The 17,059-nt window shown below is 39.4% G+C and overlaps 1 protein-coding gene across 1 annotated transcript in view; it reads left to right on the top strand.

The window, feature by feature from the left end:
* ABLIM1 (actin binding LIM protein 1) overlaps positions 1 to 17,059 on the top strand; it is a gene marked incomplete at its 5' end in the record, with an annotated part of 99,960 nt that overhangs the window by 4,106 nt on the left and 78,795 nt on the right. Inside the window, 2 exons of the mRNA XM_009866770.1 lie at positions 10,259 to 10,442; positions 12,655 to 12,764. Coding sequence (XP_009865072.1) covers positions 10,259 to 10,442; positions 12,655 to 12,764 — 294 coding nt within the window. The remainder of the gene's footprint in view (positions 1 to 10,258; positions 10,443 to 12,654; positions 12,765 to 17,059) is intronic.

The raw sequence follows: 17,059 nt of genomic DNA, 5'->3' as shown, positions 1-17,059 counted from the left end.
AGGAGTCTGGCTCTGGGAGCTCTCTTCAGAGCGGTTCTCTTTGGCCGTCTTGTAACAAAGCCACTTACCTTACTAAGGAATTACAGTAAGTACATGAATAACTCTTCTGGAAAAAACAGGACTCTTCACTACAACATCCGTTACACACATGAATCTGTGGGATCAGGCCCTAAATTGTGCATGAGTAGAGATTATAACATCTCAATTTAAATTGTGCTCTGATACAATGATAATTTTCGATCACTGTTGGTTGATTACATTTCGTTTTACTCTATTGCATGTACTAGGAAAGAAAAATTTGAGGCTGGAAAAAATGCTATAATAAGGCTTTGTTATTAAGCCTGTGATTCATCTTCTGGATTAGAGGGAAATGCTGGTTTCAATACAGTGTATTACGTAAGGTAAAAAACTTTAAGTTTTCATAGTAACAATGTAAAAGTTTACATAGCTTGATTTTGATACATGTAGAGGTTCGTTGCATTTTCCTCACAAGGTGATGTAGTGTTTGTGGGAGGAACATTTCAGATAGTAGAATGTCCCTGTTCTTAATATTGAACATAAATTAGAAAACATGGTTATCTTCTATATGGTAGCCTGAACTAAAAAACCAAAAAAATTAAAATCTCGTAAATAAGTAATCGTGCCATAAGAATATGGATGACATTCTAAAGTTTTCTAGTCCTCACTATGTGACATACAAGTCTGTAATGTGATTAGGCTATTACAGGTGGAAATATTTCACTATATATGAAAGTTTTACATGCTATAGCACTATCAAATATCAAAAAAACCCAATTACCAGCTAAGAATTACCAGCTTGCTAATTACAAGGCAAAAACAATTCTTGGCATATAGGAAGCATTCCACAAACCCAGAGTATCCCATGGAGAAGAAACTTCTAGTTTCTGTTAAAACATTGTTGTGAATCAGTATAAAGCAGTTTCTTGATCATGGAGCAAATGTGCTAATTTTCCTCTTTGGAGTTAGGTGTCTTTCAAGGTTATTTGGGAAAGCCCACATCAATATGTACTTCCAGAGACCTTCGTGGTATGTCTGGGTTCCAGGCATGGGTCTGTCGCTTTTCTGTGTTGATTTTTGCAAGGCTACATCATTTCTACTTCAGTGAGCTTGACAGGGAAGGGTTCCTAAGTTTAGATTTTGGGATACTCTGTAATCTTTGACTTTGAACTGGGTCTTCATCCCTTGAAGGACTGGAAAGAGGTTAGGGTCATGTAAGCAGACCCTGGATAAACAGGCTGGAATGTGTTTTAAATCATTAGTTCTTTGACCTTTGATCTGTCATCAGATTCCTTCAGTGGCAACAGGAGGAGGCTGCAAACTGGCTGCTGGGCAGTTAATGCTATTAATAGTTTGGCGTCAGTGGATAGAAAGTTTAAATATGAGGATGTTCTTGTAGTAGATATCGAGTTCAGTGTTTGAGAAGATCTCAGCATTTCTACAAATACTTTTGCAACAGAGACTCATCTGTGGACATGGTAACATAACTAGTGGGTAAGATGTGCTCCTTCCTGAGCATAGGGAATTTATACGAGGTCCCTTGAAGCTCTGAGTCACTGAACCGAAGAGCCTTCTTTATGTAAAAGCTCTTCAGGCTTGTAATTCTCTTTCAGTACACTGCAGTTCTGCTTGCCAGCTTGTCAACTCCACTCTTCAGCTTGGTTATTGAAACAGCCTTTAACATTAAGTCTTTTAATTTTTCTCGAGAGTGTTTGTATTTTCGTTTTCTTCCTAAACCTGGGCATCTTGCCTTCTACTTAAAGAAAAGGGTATTTCTAGTAGTTAAAATATGAAACATTGGAAAATATGAACCTGAAATGCTCTAACAGCAGAATGCAAACAAAAAGAACATAAGTGTTACAATATCCTGTTTTGAGGATCTGACTCAAGATCTTGAAGGACTACAACTCCTCAACCTTTGTCCATGGTAGAAAGTCCCATGGAAGGGAATGAAGAAGAGTAAGTTGAGATTTTAAGGATGAAAATGAAAGAGAAGCACTTGTTGCTGAAGAGATTAGTACACAAATCAAGTGAAAAAGGAAAAGGGGGGCACACTGTTATCTGTGTACATAGGGAGACCTAACGGGTGACAGCGAGAAGATGTTTAAGGACAGCAAATTTGGTTTGAACAGTTTAGAAAATCCAGGGAGTAATGGGATTCTGCTGTTTCTGAGAAGCTCACAGAGTTTAAAATTTCTCCCATGCCAGAAAAATGAGTTTCCCGTATGAATTCATGCATTCAGGTGGCTTGATAGGAAAGCAAACTTCAGCTGCAGCTGTGAGAGTAACTGCCATTTGCATATCTTAGCTACTTGGTCTTGAAGCCGGTTCTTTTTTCTGGCAGGGATTCTTAGTGGTACTTCACTTCGGGATCAAGTAAGAGCCTAGGAAATTTGCTGTAATACAGGCTGCTTTCCTGCAAAATGACCCTGACCCTCCCATAACCCGTAAGCAGCAGAGAGAGCCCTTTCACTGGTGGCCGTAGCCTTTGGGATGGCAACAGGCTGTTTAGGGGTTCAGCGGGTTTTAAACTATATCCACCTCCTTGGCAGCAAAAGCTGCCAGTCATCCTCCACACTTGTGGAAAACAGTCTCTGTAAGAATTCCTGCAGATCCCTTGCTCCCTGCTGAGGAGGCACAGTGAGTGAGGTGACTGTGGGCTTTGACAGTAGGGCTCAGACTATACCCTTAATTCTATTTCATGCTGTTCTTGAATCCCCTGACCCTTTCCTGCCCTTCTGCTTGTTTTCAGTAGCAATGTCCTATTTGGAGGGTTTTTTTCCAAATCATGTTTTCTGTATTCATATAAAGCACTAAATTGCTTTTTTGCCTCAGATGTTGACAGAAAAAAAAATCCAAAGCATTTTCATCCCATTCCGGAGTGCATCCTTGCTTTGTTCTTGGAGTTTTAATACACTTAATGGTAATTGGTTGACACTGATCTTAGTTTGGTTGGGCCTGAGGTCTCTTTCAGTGACCAGACATTTGACAGGAAATGAAATTAATTGCACTACCAGGCTGATGTTGATGAATGCTGACAGATGCCATGTCAGATTTTAACAAGCTGCTGGATCCCTTTGAAAATAGAAGGCCAGCAGGGTGCTTCACAGGTGCTTCATGAGTGGGTAAGAATACGTAAAGGTGCTTGGGTTTGTTGTCAATATATCCTTCATTTGCCTGACTTGGATGCGGTTTGATTTTGTTCTTTTCTTACATCCCTGGTTTACTTATTTATAATCTGTGTAGAGAGATCTCTCATCTAGATAGTTAGAGCCAAGCTATTCTGGGCTAAACTTTGACATTTTTCCACCACTTGCCTTTTCTTCAAGGTTCATTTCCCACAGACCCGTAAATGACTTTGATCTCCACCTAGTGCGTAGTTTAATGTGAAAGGTGTTTTAAATGGTTGAATGATTCTTGCCGTTGTTTCCATCCCGGTGCACAAAACATTGATATTCCAGTTGGGAAGTTGTCACATTGCTATATTATATATGGTTGTTTTTTGCTTGCTGTGAAGCTCAGGTACTGGCTGTTGTCTGTTAGGCTGCTAGAAGGGCTGAAATTTATGCTTGTCGGGTGCAGACAGGAAAATTTCCCTGCTCAATATTGTTTGTGACTCCAGCGTTAAGGAGATAACCAAAGAAAGCTGAGCTCATAGGACTAGAGGCAATGTTAGGGCATTGATTGGGAAGTTAAGACTCAGCTCATGTGAAACTTGGTCATCACTAGTGGTTTTGGTCGAGTGATTGCTTGCATTAAAGGCTTAGGGTTTCACTCAGGTATCCCACTGAGAATTACTTGTGTCATAATGCTCATGGCACTTGGTTGTCCTGCAGGCAGAGGGTCTGAAATCAAGGGTTGAGGTTTTTCAAGGGAAGAGGAGAAGGGCCTGACTGAAGGCTAGGGGGTGCTTCTCATGGGCATCCCAGACTGACTTAGAGGTGAATCAGTCTGGGAAGAGGGGAGAAATGCAGGCTCATCTTTTGCTCAGGAGGTATTTTAGCTGCTAAACCTTTCTTCCAGCTGATGACTACATAGTGAAGCAGATTTTAACATCACCTGGTTTTGTTCCATGTATATAAAGCTCTTTTGACTTCTCAGGGTTGTTTCTAAAGTCAATCTGTTGAAATGAGAAGCGATTCCAGAACCACTGGGAGTACTGGACGTGGTTCCAAGCAGGTTGGATCAAAATGCATCTCTCATCAGCATATGGCTAAAAAATCTCTAATGAAGGAGTGTGACGAACAGGTATCAGGATCTCTGTTGCGGCTTTTGCGAAAAGCTGGATGCAGTTTCTTAATGGTGCCTTGTAATCTTTCTGCGATGGCAGTGCTGCACCATGGCTTCTGAAGTTTACTGTTCTCTTGAGGTTTTATGATGATACTGTGATGTACATTCATTCTTTAAATGACTTAAGGAACTGGAGGTTGTCCATCAAGAAAATTGTTGATAAAAACAGAAAGCAGAGAAAGACTTAGTTCACTTGAAATTTACACTTTAATAAGAACATGAACCTTGCTTTCATCAATACAGGATTTGTGAAGTTCACTCTTCACTCTTAGGCAAAAAAACCCCAACAAACGGATTTTTCCTGTGTATTTGTTTAGATGTAGATGATAAACTGAAACGTTGCCAAATTCCTTTCTACCTTGAAACAAGAAATCCATTATGTCCTAAGAAATAAATGTGGTATGAAAATTTCCCTGCTAGAGAACAGCACCATTATTCTGTGAAGCTTAGAAACACAAGAAAGAAATAAAACCCCAACAGGAAATTGAATTTGCACCTTATTTAATGCATGGTAACAAAGCAGAACATTAGACTTTTCTTAATGAATAGGATTCACTTGTGCAAACTGAGAGCCCATGCTCACAGAGTCTGCTTGTGTGGTTTTGTTTCTTCAATACTGAAACAATTTTTACTTAACATCAGCATGGAGTTATTTTACCAAGAGCCTGTTTTTTCAACTCTCACTGACAGTAACCCTGTGGAAATGCTACATAATGCTCAGCAGGATCAAATCCTACTTCCATTCGCTTCAAAAAAACCTGATCTCTTCATTTTCATCATCTCTGTTAAAGCCGGGATGTGACTCAGCTTGAGAATGGTCATGGACCCCTGGAGATCACAGGCAATCGGATTGCTCTTGAGCAGCTACGTTTTACTGTAATAGCCCAGGCTTGTGTGCGCAGACTCTGTAGCTTTTAGAGCTGATAGCAGCGCTGATGATATCTCCAATCTTTTGGTGCTCCAAGGAGGCAAAATAGTAGCTCTGGAGAGTAGTTCAAGAGAGAAAAAGCTAGCAGGTTGGTGTTTTACCATACAGTGAGAGGCAGAACTGTATTCTAGCTTGTTCCATTCACAAGACAGGCAGGATCATCTGTTTGGAATATGAAATTCTTTGATACACAGACTCTGAGGAAAAGGCTGAGCTCCTCCAGGAGCTGTTAAAGATAATGATTTTCTTTCTTCGTTTAAAGAAAAATGCTGGGGTTTTTTGTTTGCTTGTGGTATCTCAGGGAACAGAATTGCTCCCCAGTGTCTCCTGTTTCAGAAAGGACATTCTGGTCATATATAACAGAATTTCTTCCATCGTATCACGCAGGAAGGGTCTTGGGGAAATATTATTTTCCTGTAAAACTACTTCTGTGTGATGGATGTTTACAGAATACCTCTTGCTTTTTGCTTTCTCAAACATGATTTATGTGTCGCTGATGGCGCCACAAAGTAATTCTTTCAAAGTTTTTTTTCCCATCAGTATAGCAAAATACAAAAGAATGTAATCTGATGTTTCCTATTAACTGTCATAATTTTGGAAATAATTACTATTTGAAGACATGATATTTATATCATAGCAATTGCCTTGATCACACTGTTAATATTTTTTGTACCTATGTAGCAATCACAGGTGATTTCTCTTCATTACCTCTGCTGTCTGTGGTATGAATGACACTGGGTCTTTTTAAAAAATAAAACAATCACAACTTTTCCACCTTTTCGGTAGTATTTCACAGGTGATTTCTCTTCATTACCTCTGCTGTCTGTGGTATGAATGACACTGGGTCTTTTTAAAAAATAATCACAACTTTTCCACCTTTTTAGTAGTATTTCTGCAGTGGTCATAAATATATATGCTAAGGCAACGTTTTTAAGCTCAAAGGGGGCTTCTTGTCAGAACCACGACTTCTACATAGTTGCAAAAAGGAGAAAAACAGCCAACCAAAAAAAGAGGAAACTGTTTAAATCCTTTCCTTGTTTGTACACCAAGTGTGGATACAGTCGTGTTCATCCTTTCTGTTTTGATCTCTGACTGGAAGTGAAGGCAGCCGGCTGGAACAGCATTTTTCCAACCATGGATATTAACAGTCTGGGTGACCCTTGCTTTGCCCATGTAGCTTAAAGCTGTGATTAGTGATAGGAACACATGTGCTAAATTGACTGCAAAAATCCGTTGTAATGTGGGGTTGCCAGGACTCATCTTTAATTCTTGCAGATTGCTGCGTGCTTCCTGCTGGGAGTATGCCAGAGATGATGAACCTGCTGGTAGTTCACATCATAAGTAGTTCTGCCTGTGCCTGAATTCGTGACTTGCCAGTAAGACCAAGTTATTGACAGAAAGAAGAAGAGATGGCGTGGAAAGAAGACTTCATGAAGAAAAGGGCAACAGAGGGAGCTTACTTTGAGTAGTAGTAATTATTATCTCTAAAATACTTGCCAAATAATTCTCCCCCCCATTTTTTGTAACTAGGCTTGAATCCCTGTGGCCACGGTAAAGGGACAGAGCTTACTAACTACGTGTGTGAACCCTTTCATTCAGTTTGTAGGGTTTTGCAAGCAGTGATCTGCCACAGACCTCAGTATGGCCCATTGAAGCTGGATTTTCAGGAGAAACTAGAAGAGAAGTTGCATTGAAAGTTACTTTTGATCATCCTACCTTATTAGACCCATTGCCTAGGCAGGTAAAGAGGGCTGGAATGACTAAGCAAGTGTTTCAAAACATGACTCATTGGTAGAACTGTGGACCAGAGTAAAGAGCCAGAGAGTTCATATATGCAGCTTCTGAGCCAGATCCAGCAGCATGCTGAGTGCCTTCAGCTTGAAGCTGATGTATATAGAGACTTGGATGTTAAAGCTAGAAGCCAGATTATAAGATGTAATTTAAATAAGCGCATACACACGAGTACTCTGTAGCTCTTTATGAAATTTAGCAGCTTATGAAGCTTCTAGTATTGACCACCTAACCACAATGCTCCACTACTCTGTAACCAGAGAATCTAACTGTCTGGATACTAAAGTAATCCTTAACAACTTTTAGACATTCAAGTAGAATCCTCAGTTACTCTGTGATTTAATAGTAAGCATCCACCAAAAATAGTTCAGAAAAGCAAAGCAATTGTAAGGAGACTTAGGTTTTGCCTCTGGATCTCAAGCAGAAAATGACTAGATGATCCCAGCTCAGGAAGGGTCTATGGTGGTGTGGGGTAGAGGTCACAGTATTTTCTGCCTAATGGTTACATGATATTGTGCTGTTACTTTGAAAATAGTACATGAAATAGAATGGAGATCAGTAGAAAAAAACCCAAAAGAATGAAAGAGGCTTTTTTTTACTGGAGGTATAGCTGAAAACCAGCTTGGAGCGTTGTAATAGAGCCTTAATAGTAGTTCTCTGTAATTCTTTTAAGTCATTGATAACTGAGTTTTGGCTGCTTGTGGATTTAATGCCACCATGAAATGCAATTTATTTGCATATTGAATATTGACGCTGTTTTATGCAGAAATGTGGAACCAGAAAAATGCTAGTACTGGTGCTGCTTTAATTCTAAACTGCATTTTAGTGCATTCTGTTTACTGTTATTCTCTTAATTATTGTTACAGTAACTGTCATTAGACCTCCAGGGCTTGGCAACAGGCAAACAGAGAGTTTGCAATCCCTGCCCCAAACTCCTTTTAATTTTCAAGGCAGGTAGTTAATAACATATTAGCCCATTACAATGGGGAGAGAACAAATGTTGTGCACAACATCACGCTTGGAATTTATGGCAGAGATGAGCTGAACCCAGTTCCTCTGATAGTCTTTCTGTATTTCATGTCTTATTTTTTCAAGGACTCAGTAACTGCAGGGAGCTAGAATGCTGCTTGCTTATTTTTCCTTAATAATCAAAATTTCTGATATTCGATATTTCTGGATATTTCTGATATTTGATCTGAATGTACTTGAATCATATGAAGAAGGATGAGATGGAACTGCTTGCAGCGTAAGAGTCAGGCAAGCATCCTACACTGCTGCGAAAAGTAGTTTCTGTTACTGAATTACACAGATAAAGCAAAATGCAGAGGAGCAGTAGGAGTGACCGAAACCAAAATGCCTGGGAGCAGTCATGTATATATTTGTGTAAGAATTGATCTGGCAGCTCCTATTCATGTTTTGTCGCTAAGGTGAAAAAAGAGATTTTTTTTTAAAGCTCGCATGAAGCAAGTGGTATTTTTGGTGCTACTGCAGGACGTTAAATAGGTGCGTTCTAGTCCTTTGTCCAACCCGAGTTAAAGCCCAAGTGTGAAACTCAGCCTCCCATTTCCCACGGCACTTTCTCTTCATAGTATTTGACTGTTATGGGATGGATTGCTTTCTGTCTCTGAGGAGTGCTCCCATTCTCAGTTAATCCACAAGCGTAATTAAACTGAATTTATTAAGAAATGACAGTTCCCACAAATTTACAAGTTCTGGTATTGGTTGAGAAGAGCAATTACTACACTACACCCAACTCTTAAACTTAGAATAATGATCTGGATCGTATATACACTCACCCATATAAAGATGAGGACTCTCAACCTCGAGGCGTGCCCCTGGCCAGCATCCCAGCCCAAGGGGGAGGCTCTGCCCCAACTGCAGGACCTGCTGCTCCCAAGGGACTTACTCCAACACACCCCTGGCACTACCCCGTTTTAAAGCTCAGTCAAATCTGAGCTGTGGTCAGTCAAAGCCATACTGGCCTCCTGTTGGGTACCAGCCAACTTCTTGGGTGTACACCTAGGCTGGTGGGCTATGCCCAAACTAGCCAGAAACTTCCAGCAGTTTCTCTGAAATATGCTTGGCAACCGCTGTGAGAGGAGGCATCCCAGACTCGGGGCAGTGCACCTGCCGCAGTCTCCTGTGTTGACCAGAAATGCCAATGTAGCACTCTGACTATTTTCTTAAAGCACAAGAGGCACCTGGCTGTGATGTGGTTTCAATTGGGTGAATAAGCATGTAACAGTGGAAGAACTGCAAAGGTACAGAAATCCTTCACTTGTCCTTCACCCTTCTACTCATACAAATATTTTTCCTAGTGTAGTTGTACACGGCCACAAGTCTATATCCAAATGTTAGAGTTGTATTATCTGTGAAGTAGGGAGACAATATATAAAAAACTGACACAAGACCAGTGTGGATTTGGCACTCGAAGGTAGTAGTTCTTGGGACATTTCTTTGTTCAGAATACACCTGGGAAAACTCTTCCTCTTGACTTTGTTCGGTGTCCAATATACTATTGTATAGTTTGGCTGTATATATCGTGAAGTGTATAAAGTGAAGATGTGGCTAGATTTTCAGTGCTTTATTGTCTCTTCACTGCAGCTTTCTCTAAGTATTTATGTCTAAATTAAAACTGCAAAATCACCAGGAACGTTTCAAAGATCATACTTTTTTAAGCAAAACAAAAAGGATTGATGCAGCGATGGTGAAGAAGCAGCTCAGTGTTATCTGGGGACTGGAAGAGTTAATTTAAGCCATACAGAATTTCTAAAATATTCATTGTTTCAAAAAGAATCAGCACATCAAAGGCTTCTTAAAGCACATGATTGCAGGAGAAATGTATGCTAGAGTATAAAATAGTAGAATTTGTCCTTTTCTTGTGCTCACCTCCAGTTCCAGAAGTGAAAGCAAGATTGCTATGGTACAAATAGCTCTGATAACGTGATTAACTGGATGGTGCGAGATAACTGAGGTCTCAGCGAGGACATGTAGGTTACAGTTATGTAGGTTCCTCCAAGGAAAGTCTTTATTACAAGGTCTCTCGCAGCCAGAGAATACCAGCCAAGTCCTGGGCTGTCAAGACATGTACGGGAGGAGAAAACAAAAATCTGATAGAAGGGAGCAAGACCACCAGTCATCTCATTTGCCACCAGCATAGATTGTTTCTGACATCCTTAGTAGGATATTTTTCCAATCTATGTGTGTTGTGTTTTGTTTTTTTTCTTCCAGTGTGTGGCTGTGACTTGGCACAAGGAGGCTTTTTCATTAAGAATGGGGAATATCTTTGCACCTTGGATTACCAGCGCATGTATGGTACCCGCTGCAATGGTTGCGGGGAGTTTGTGGAAGGCGAAGTAGTGACAGCTCTGGGAAAAACTTATCATCCAAGCTGCTTTGCCTGTACTGTTTGCAAGTAAGTCATCCCTTTCAACTAATGTGATGTGAACCCAGTACAAGGGAAACGGGGAGAAAGGTATTGCCATGAGACACAAATCTCAAGACATATTTCTCTTTGGGAAGCATTTGGTTGGAAAAGATCTGCTGCAAGTCTGATTTTGAGGGTCTTCAAAATGCCACCTATTTATTTGGGGGCCACAGCTTCTCTATTACATAAAGTTTCTTGTTCTTAGAAAGTTACTCTCACATGTGAAAAAATTAAGTACCAGACTTACATGTCAGCATGGATTGAGTTGAGTTCAGGTGATCAGCCCAGCTCGATGTGAGAAATGAGGTAAAGCAAAATTCTGGACACTTTGATAGAGAAGTCATTTGGGCTATAAGAACAATTAAACAACTGAAATTATACTGAAGGCTCATTTTCACATCATGTAAGTATTCATGGCTTTGAGACCATTGTGATCCCTCTCTTTGTCCAAAATGTGGCACATTTTTGTAGTAACAGTAATCTAAATGTAAAGTGACAGTAAAGTGGTGTTATGGTGCCGTCACGATTCTACAGAGAACTGTGTCACATGTGTACTTCATAAGATGCAATTAAAAAGGTCACCAGGGTGTTCATTTCTGCAGTTCTAAGCCCTGCAAGTAAAATGGAACTTTTGTTAGTAAGTCTCAGTGTAATGCCTGAGGGACACATAAGAGGCATCAGACGGAGATGTAGAGCGATTTCATAGGAAGGGACGACCCAAAGACAGGACCTGTTCCTTTGGAGGAAGCCTTGGAGGGCAGTAAGACAGCGGAATTCTCCAGAGCCAGCATCCAACAGCAGTCAGCACTCCAGTTGGCTGAAACTTAACGCAGGAGGATGACTGAACAAGAAAGGCAAGAATCTACATTCTGAGACAGCACCTTGTTGGAGATCTCATCATGTGATACGTCTGAGGATTAGTGTGGCAGACTTACCAGGTGCTGCCCTAATCCTTCGCAGCTATCACTGATGAGTAGTTTAAGTACTTTGACCTATATCTTGGCACATTTTTCAAGATCTTTTCTCTTGAAAGTATTCTGATAACTTTCCCCTATGGTTTTAAATAGTGTGTGAATTTACTGCATTTGGTAATCATATGCTGTGTTTTATTTCCCAAGGACAATATGAAAGTAGATGACAGAGTATGAAACATGACATCGATTTTCTGTACGTTGATTTGCATCAATCCTTTTATGTTGAGTGAAGAAAAGATGAGTCATTGGTATAGATTAATGAAATGCAGTATTGCTGCTGGTTAATTTATGGCCCACTTAGGAGTGGCAGTGGAAAGGAAATTAGAACAATGCCTTAAATATTTTGTTTTGTGGAAACAAGCAGATGTTCATTTGTTAGGCACTGTTTTGGAGTGAGGTGTGGTGTAGGGGGGTCTGTACTCAGCAGCTAAAGCTACTTACTAAAGATTTGGAGTTACTGAGCCTTCTCATTTTAGTGAAAGGCACATAAAAAATGTTGTTCATCCTGTTTCATACACTAATTAAGAGTTATATTTTGTTGGATTCAGCAAATAATCTCAAACTTCCATAGCACATTCAGCCTTTGCCTTTCTCCCAGCACCAACTGCACAGGTAGCAATTACAGCGGTGGTTCTGTAACACAGATACTTGTTTTAAATCTCCAGGAGAATGCATGTGGATAATAATTCATTATTTATTTATTTATTTATTTGCAAACTGCTACATCCACTGTAATATAGTCATATATGTCATTGGTGAATACAGATTAAATTAGCCTCCAGATCAATTCCAAATCTTCGCGTTCTCTTCTGTACGATTTGCTCCCCACAACATTACACTGAGACCATCATAAATATAGATGTTGTGTCTAAGTGGATTTCACTGTCCTCTGCTCTTCAGATCACATAATCAGAGAATGTTAGGAGTTGGAAGGGACCTCTAGAGATCATCTAGTCCAACCCTACCGCCAAAGCAGATAAAGAATGTTTGATAACTTTTTAAATCCAAAATACGAGGCAAGTCTAACCTCTGCTCTGCTTGCATCCACAGTTTGGATTTCTTCCAGTGCCTGCCTTTGCCAAGGTCACATTGCAGAAACTATTTGGCCTGAGTTTCTGTAAAATATTGATTGCGCTGGGGGAAGCAGCAAACTCAATGCAAAACGGAACAGGGGAGAATTTCTGGCATAACCTTGCTGAAATACATTTTTCTCTTTAACTCTCCAGGCGTCCATTTCCACCAGGGGATCGAGTTACCTTTAATGGAAGGGACTGTCTCTGTCAGATGTGTGCTCAGCCAATGTCCTCCAGTCCAAAGGAGCTGTCTGCCTCCAGCAGTAAGTATGCCACCTTCTTTCTGAAGCCTCTTGCTTTCCCAGGATCATCAACATTTGGTTGAAACTAACTTAATGCAGTCTTTTGAATTTTTTTTCCCTTTCATCTTTAGAAATGTGAGATATCTCTGGGAGAACCGTATTTTTCTTTTCTTTTTTTCTTCGTTGAAAGAGTCTCATACTGCAAGTGGGAAGAGACACACATTTTAATATGAACAAATGACTTTTCCCCAATGACTGGATTTTTAAAAGACCTGATTTTTCTTTTTTATTGGCACTGGGAAAGTATCTAATTCATAAAATCTGAGGTTTCGGAGTTGATCGATTTAATTTTTTTCATGTAAAATTGCACATGTTTAAGTATTCAAAGGCAGACAAAGTCAGAGGAAATTAATTTTCTTCTGCTTTAATTTAATTAAATTATCCTTTAAAAGGAGTATCATCAGGATTATGTTTCCAGTAGACTGATACCACAATCATACTGTGATCAGAACCTCAAGAAAGCATTGTAAGAAAGAGAGAAAGAAAGTTAAGGGGAAAAAGAGAGAACGAAGGAAGTTTGGGGGAGAGATTAACTTGGTTTGCTGTTGGATTTTAGTGCTTTTAAAAGATAATTTGTAAATTACAGATATTAATCTCTGCCTCTGGCAGTTAATTTTTTAAATCTTTGTGGATTTCTCATTCTTTCTCTGACTGCTAGATTGTACTCAAGCACTCTAATCCGTAATGATTTACCCAATACAGTTTTATAATTCAAGTTGGCTACAGATTTCCTTGCAACACTAAGTAGTTTTCCACTGATGTTGCTTTCCTTCAGGGAGACGTCGTGTATTTTGCACTGTTACTTGGTTTCTTGGTTTTGAGATCCTAGGATTATAAAATGCAGTGTTAAAGGCAAAGTTGGATAATATTTACGCTCAGTGGATGAGTCGAATGAATCTCAGGTTATCTGATTTGCCTGAGAACATGTAATCAGACAGTATAATGAAAAATGAGGGACTTGCTTTGTTATCATACCTTTCTGTTGTTAAGTGATACTTTTCAACTATAACTGTAGATTTGGAGCTGAAAATGCACAGGCCTAACCAGTTAAGAAAGAATTTAGAAACCTGAAAAAAGCCTTACAAGACTTATAAACCAACATAGAAATGAATGAGGTACTTCAGGCACCCAGAGAATCCTCTGAGACATCGGAGTGATGTGGAAAATGTATTTGAATTATGAGGCATAATTGGCAAGGAACTGCAAGGCATTTCTTGAATGCACAAAAGGTGTCATGAAAAGTAGAGGTGAGTGCGAAGCAGCCGCAGAGAGATTCCCCGTGCTCGGCGTGGGCATGTGGGATGGTGCCAGCAGCCTGCACTGGTGGAACTCGAAGCAGCAGTCTTCTGGCTCAGGGGTCATCTTTGAAATTCTGAAGAGACCACGTTTCTTTGAACAGGGTTTAATACGTTTCCCTCATCCTCAAACAGACGTTTTTCCCTTAGGCATTCCACTTCGCTATTTCCACAATAAAGCACTTCAGTAATAAGAGTGTTATGCTAGTTGTCTGCCTGGGGTTGAGCCTATTCTCTGTCGGTTCCTTGTCTGGGTGCTGGTAGGGAAGTTTTAGTTATTTCTGATTATCTTTTTGCTGAAAGGTTGGATCATTTTAGTGATGTGCATGAATTAATTAAGAAATTGCATTTCAAAGGAGAAGTGGTCTTTCTAGGTGGATAGGAGAAAGCTGCCTGTCAGAAAGAAACTGAAGCACTACAACCACTGGCAAGTTTCCATTTGAAAAAATCATCTTTTGAAATGATTGCGGAGACTTTCACAGTTTCCTCTTCTAACTTGTGTCCTATATATGCCGAGATATCCAGTGATGATACCGCTTAGAAAGAAGCACAGGGAAGATTTTTCACCTCCCCTTTCTTTGTAACAGTCTCCCCTGAAAGTTCGAAGCATTACAGCTGAGCCAAGACGTGGCCCAGAGTTTTCAAAATGGCCAGTGTTATATGTGCATAAATAATCTTTGGTGCAGCTGTTCCCCGACCAGCAGGCGTCCACGTGGAGATTTCACAATACCGTTTTGTATCTTTGGCCTGCTCTGTTTTGCACATTATGTTCTGGTTCAAAGAACTAAGTTCTCCAGGACAAACGCCTTCACGCCTGTCAGTGCAGAGTCTAACAGAGTTGGGTCCCAGCTTACAGCTGGGAATCTTAGCTCTATTGTGATATAAATAATAAGCTTAATGACCCTGTGGGAGAGAGATATTCTTGTTAATTATTCAAATAAGATGCAGTCAGAAAAGCTCCAAGTAAATATCTGAAACTTCCAACAAGGTTTCTGGTAATGCTGAGGCAGAGCAGAGCCAACATACCTTACCCTGTGGAAGAAGAAGGTGGGAGGGGGAAAAATGGAAATCGTCTTCTGCCTCACTGCCCAGACACTGGGGGGAAAGTGAGGTTGGTTTTGAAACAAGAAAGCGTCAGAATGGAGAAGCAGCAAATTTACTGTGCAGCCCTTAGTCCTCTCTAATTCTTAATGCACTTTTATGTTGAGGACATAACCGTCCTTTTGTTAGATAAAGATACAGGTGATCGTTGCAAATATTCAGAAATACTTTCTGAGCTGATTTATAGGCATCACAAAGTTCTCCATTGGAAATTTGCCGAGTGGCTAAAATGGATGCCAAATTCCTTTTAATCGAAGTCCTTATGAAAAATCTGCCGCTAGGATTTGGAACTATTTAGCCACATTTGAGTCAGTTTTCAGTATTTTTTTCTTTATCCTTTTTTCCTGACTCTGAAAACTCCTTCAAGTCCATAGGGAAGACTTAAGAAGTGAAAGGGAAGAGCTGGCTGGCTGCTCCTAAGCAAGTTATCTGCAGTGATTTTTTGGCTTTAAAGGGTATTAAGCAACATCCAGATCATGATTTTGAGCTCATTCTTTGGAAATACCCTGCAATTTCATACTGTGTGTCAAAGCTACGTAGTGTATAGGTATTGTAGGGACACTTGGCACAGATGTGGATGCACTTTGTGTGTAAGACAGGGAGCTCAGTTTTGCCTGAAGGGATACACATTCACAATATCCATAAACTTCAGTGAGTGCCTTGGGGAACTTAGATGGGCTCAACAATTCTGGGTTTGAAAATTCGTTCTTAAAATGTAATTTTTAAAATCCCATGTGCAATGTTGAACCTTAAGGTTTTAGTGTTTTTGTGTGTGCTATAACACAAAGATTTTCTCATTTTGCAATTCCTGGTTTATCTGCTAATGATACAAACCCACATATCTCTGTGGCACTCAAACGTGTATTCACTTACGTACTGGAGATTCAGTTGAGGATTTAGGGGGCTTGACAGAAGGGACTCATGTAGTCCTTTATCTCTTTTTTATTTTATTTTATTTGCTTACCATAGAATAAAGACAGACCACAGACATCATTGTGGATTGATTTCAAACACTGTGATTTAAATCACTGATTTTAATCATGGTTTACCTAAGAACCCAGGAAACCTTGATTAGAATAACTGATTGTAACCTTGGTTTGCATTTAGATTTTTAATTATAAAAGACTAATTGAGATGCATGAGGATAATCCATATCTGTACGTATTTACTTAAACTAATATAGCTTTGCATAAATTCATCATGTTCTTTAACATCTATGGTTTTCGCTAATGACTATTTTTGCTCATGATTTCTATCAAGCTCTATCTGAATGGAAATTGAAATTTAATTAGAATGCATAAAATAGTATTGTGGATTTTTTTTAAATTTCAGAGACTACCTGAAATGTCCTAGACACATAAAGAAAGTAAATGTATTAAAATATATTTTAATTTTGGAACTGCTGATTGGTTGAGAGTCTGTAGCTTATCAAACTACTTTGGATCACCATGTCCTTAAAAATTTTCAAAGTGGCAGATCTTACAATACTTCGTTTTGTTCATAGATAGAAAAAGGAAAACAAGTTTCTTCTTCTCTGTGTTTTCAGATCCCATTTTGATTTTTAATTTGGATTTAATTAAAATTAAAATTAAAAATTCTGATTTTAAATGAAACATTTTCTTTTCAAATATCATTATTTAATTCTCCTTACTTTGATCTAGTTTAATTTGGTTGCAGGGCAACTATGTATATGACTTAATATATTGAGCGCACAGAGGGTCTATAATTTTACCCTGCCCCACTTTTTAAGAACAAAATAAGTAAATGAGCATACATAAAATGATACAAAATTCTGAGAAATGTTGCAAACCCCAGCACAGTTCCTTTGTGGCAAAAGCCTTTAGGATGAACCTAAGAATA

Source organism: Apaloderma vittatum, unplaced genomic scaffold (assembly GCF_000703405.1).
Source record: "Apaloderma vittatum isolate BGI_N311 unplaced genomic scaffold, ASM70340v1 scaffold22033, whole genome shotgun sequence".
NCBI classification, from domain to species: domain Eukaryota; kingdom Metazoa; phylum Chordata; class Aves; order Trogoniformes; family Trogonidae; genus Apaloderma; species Apaloderma vittatum.
Note: the sequence above shows the minus strand (reverse complement) of the source record. Positions and strands in the feature narration are given on the sequence as shown.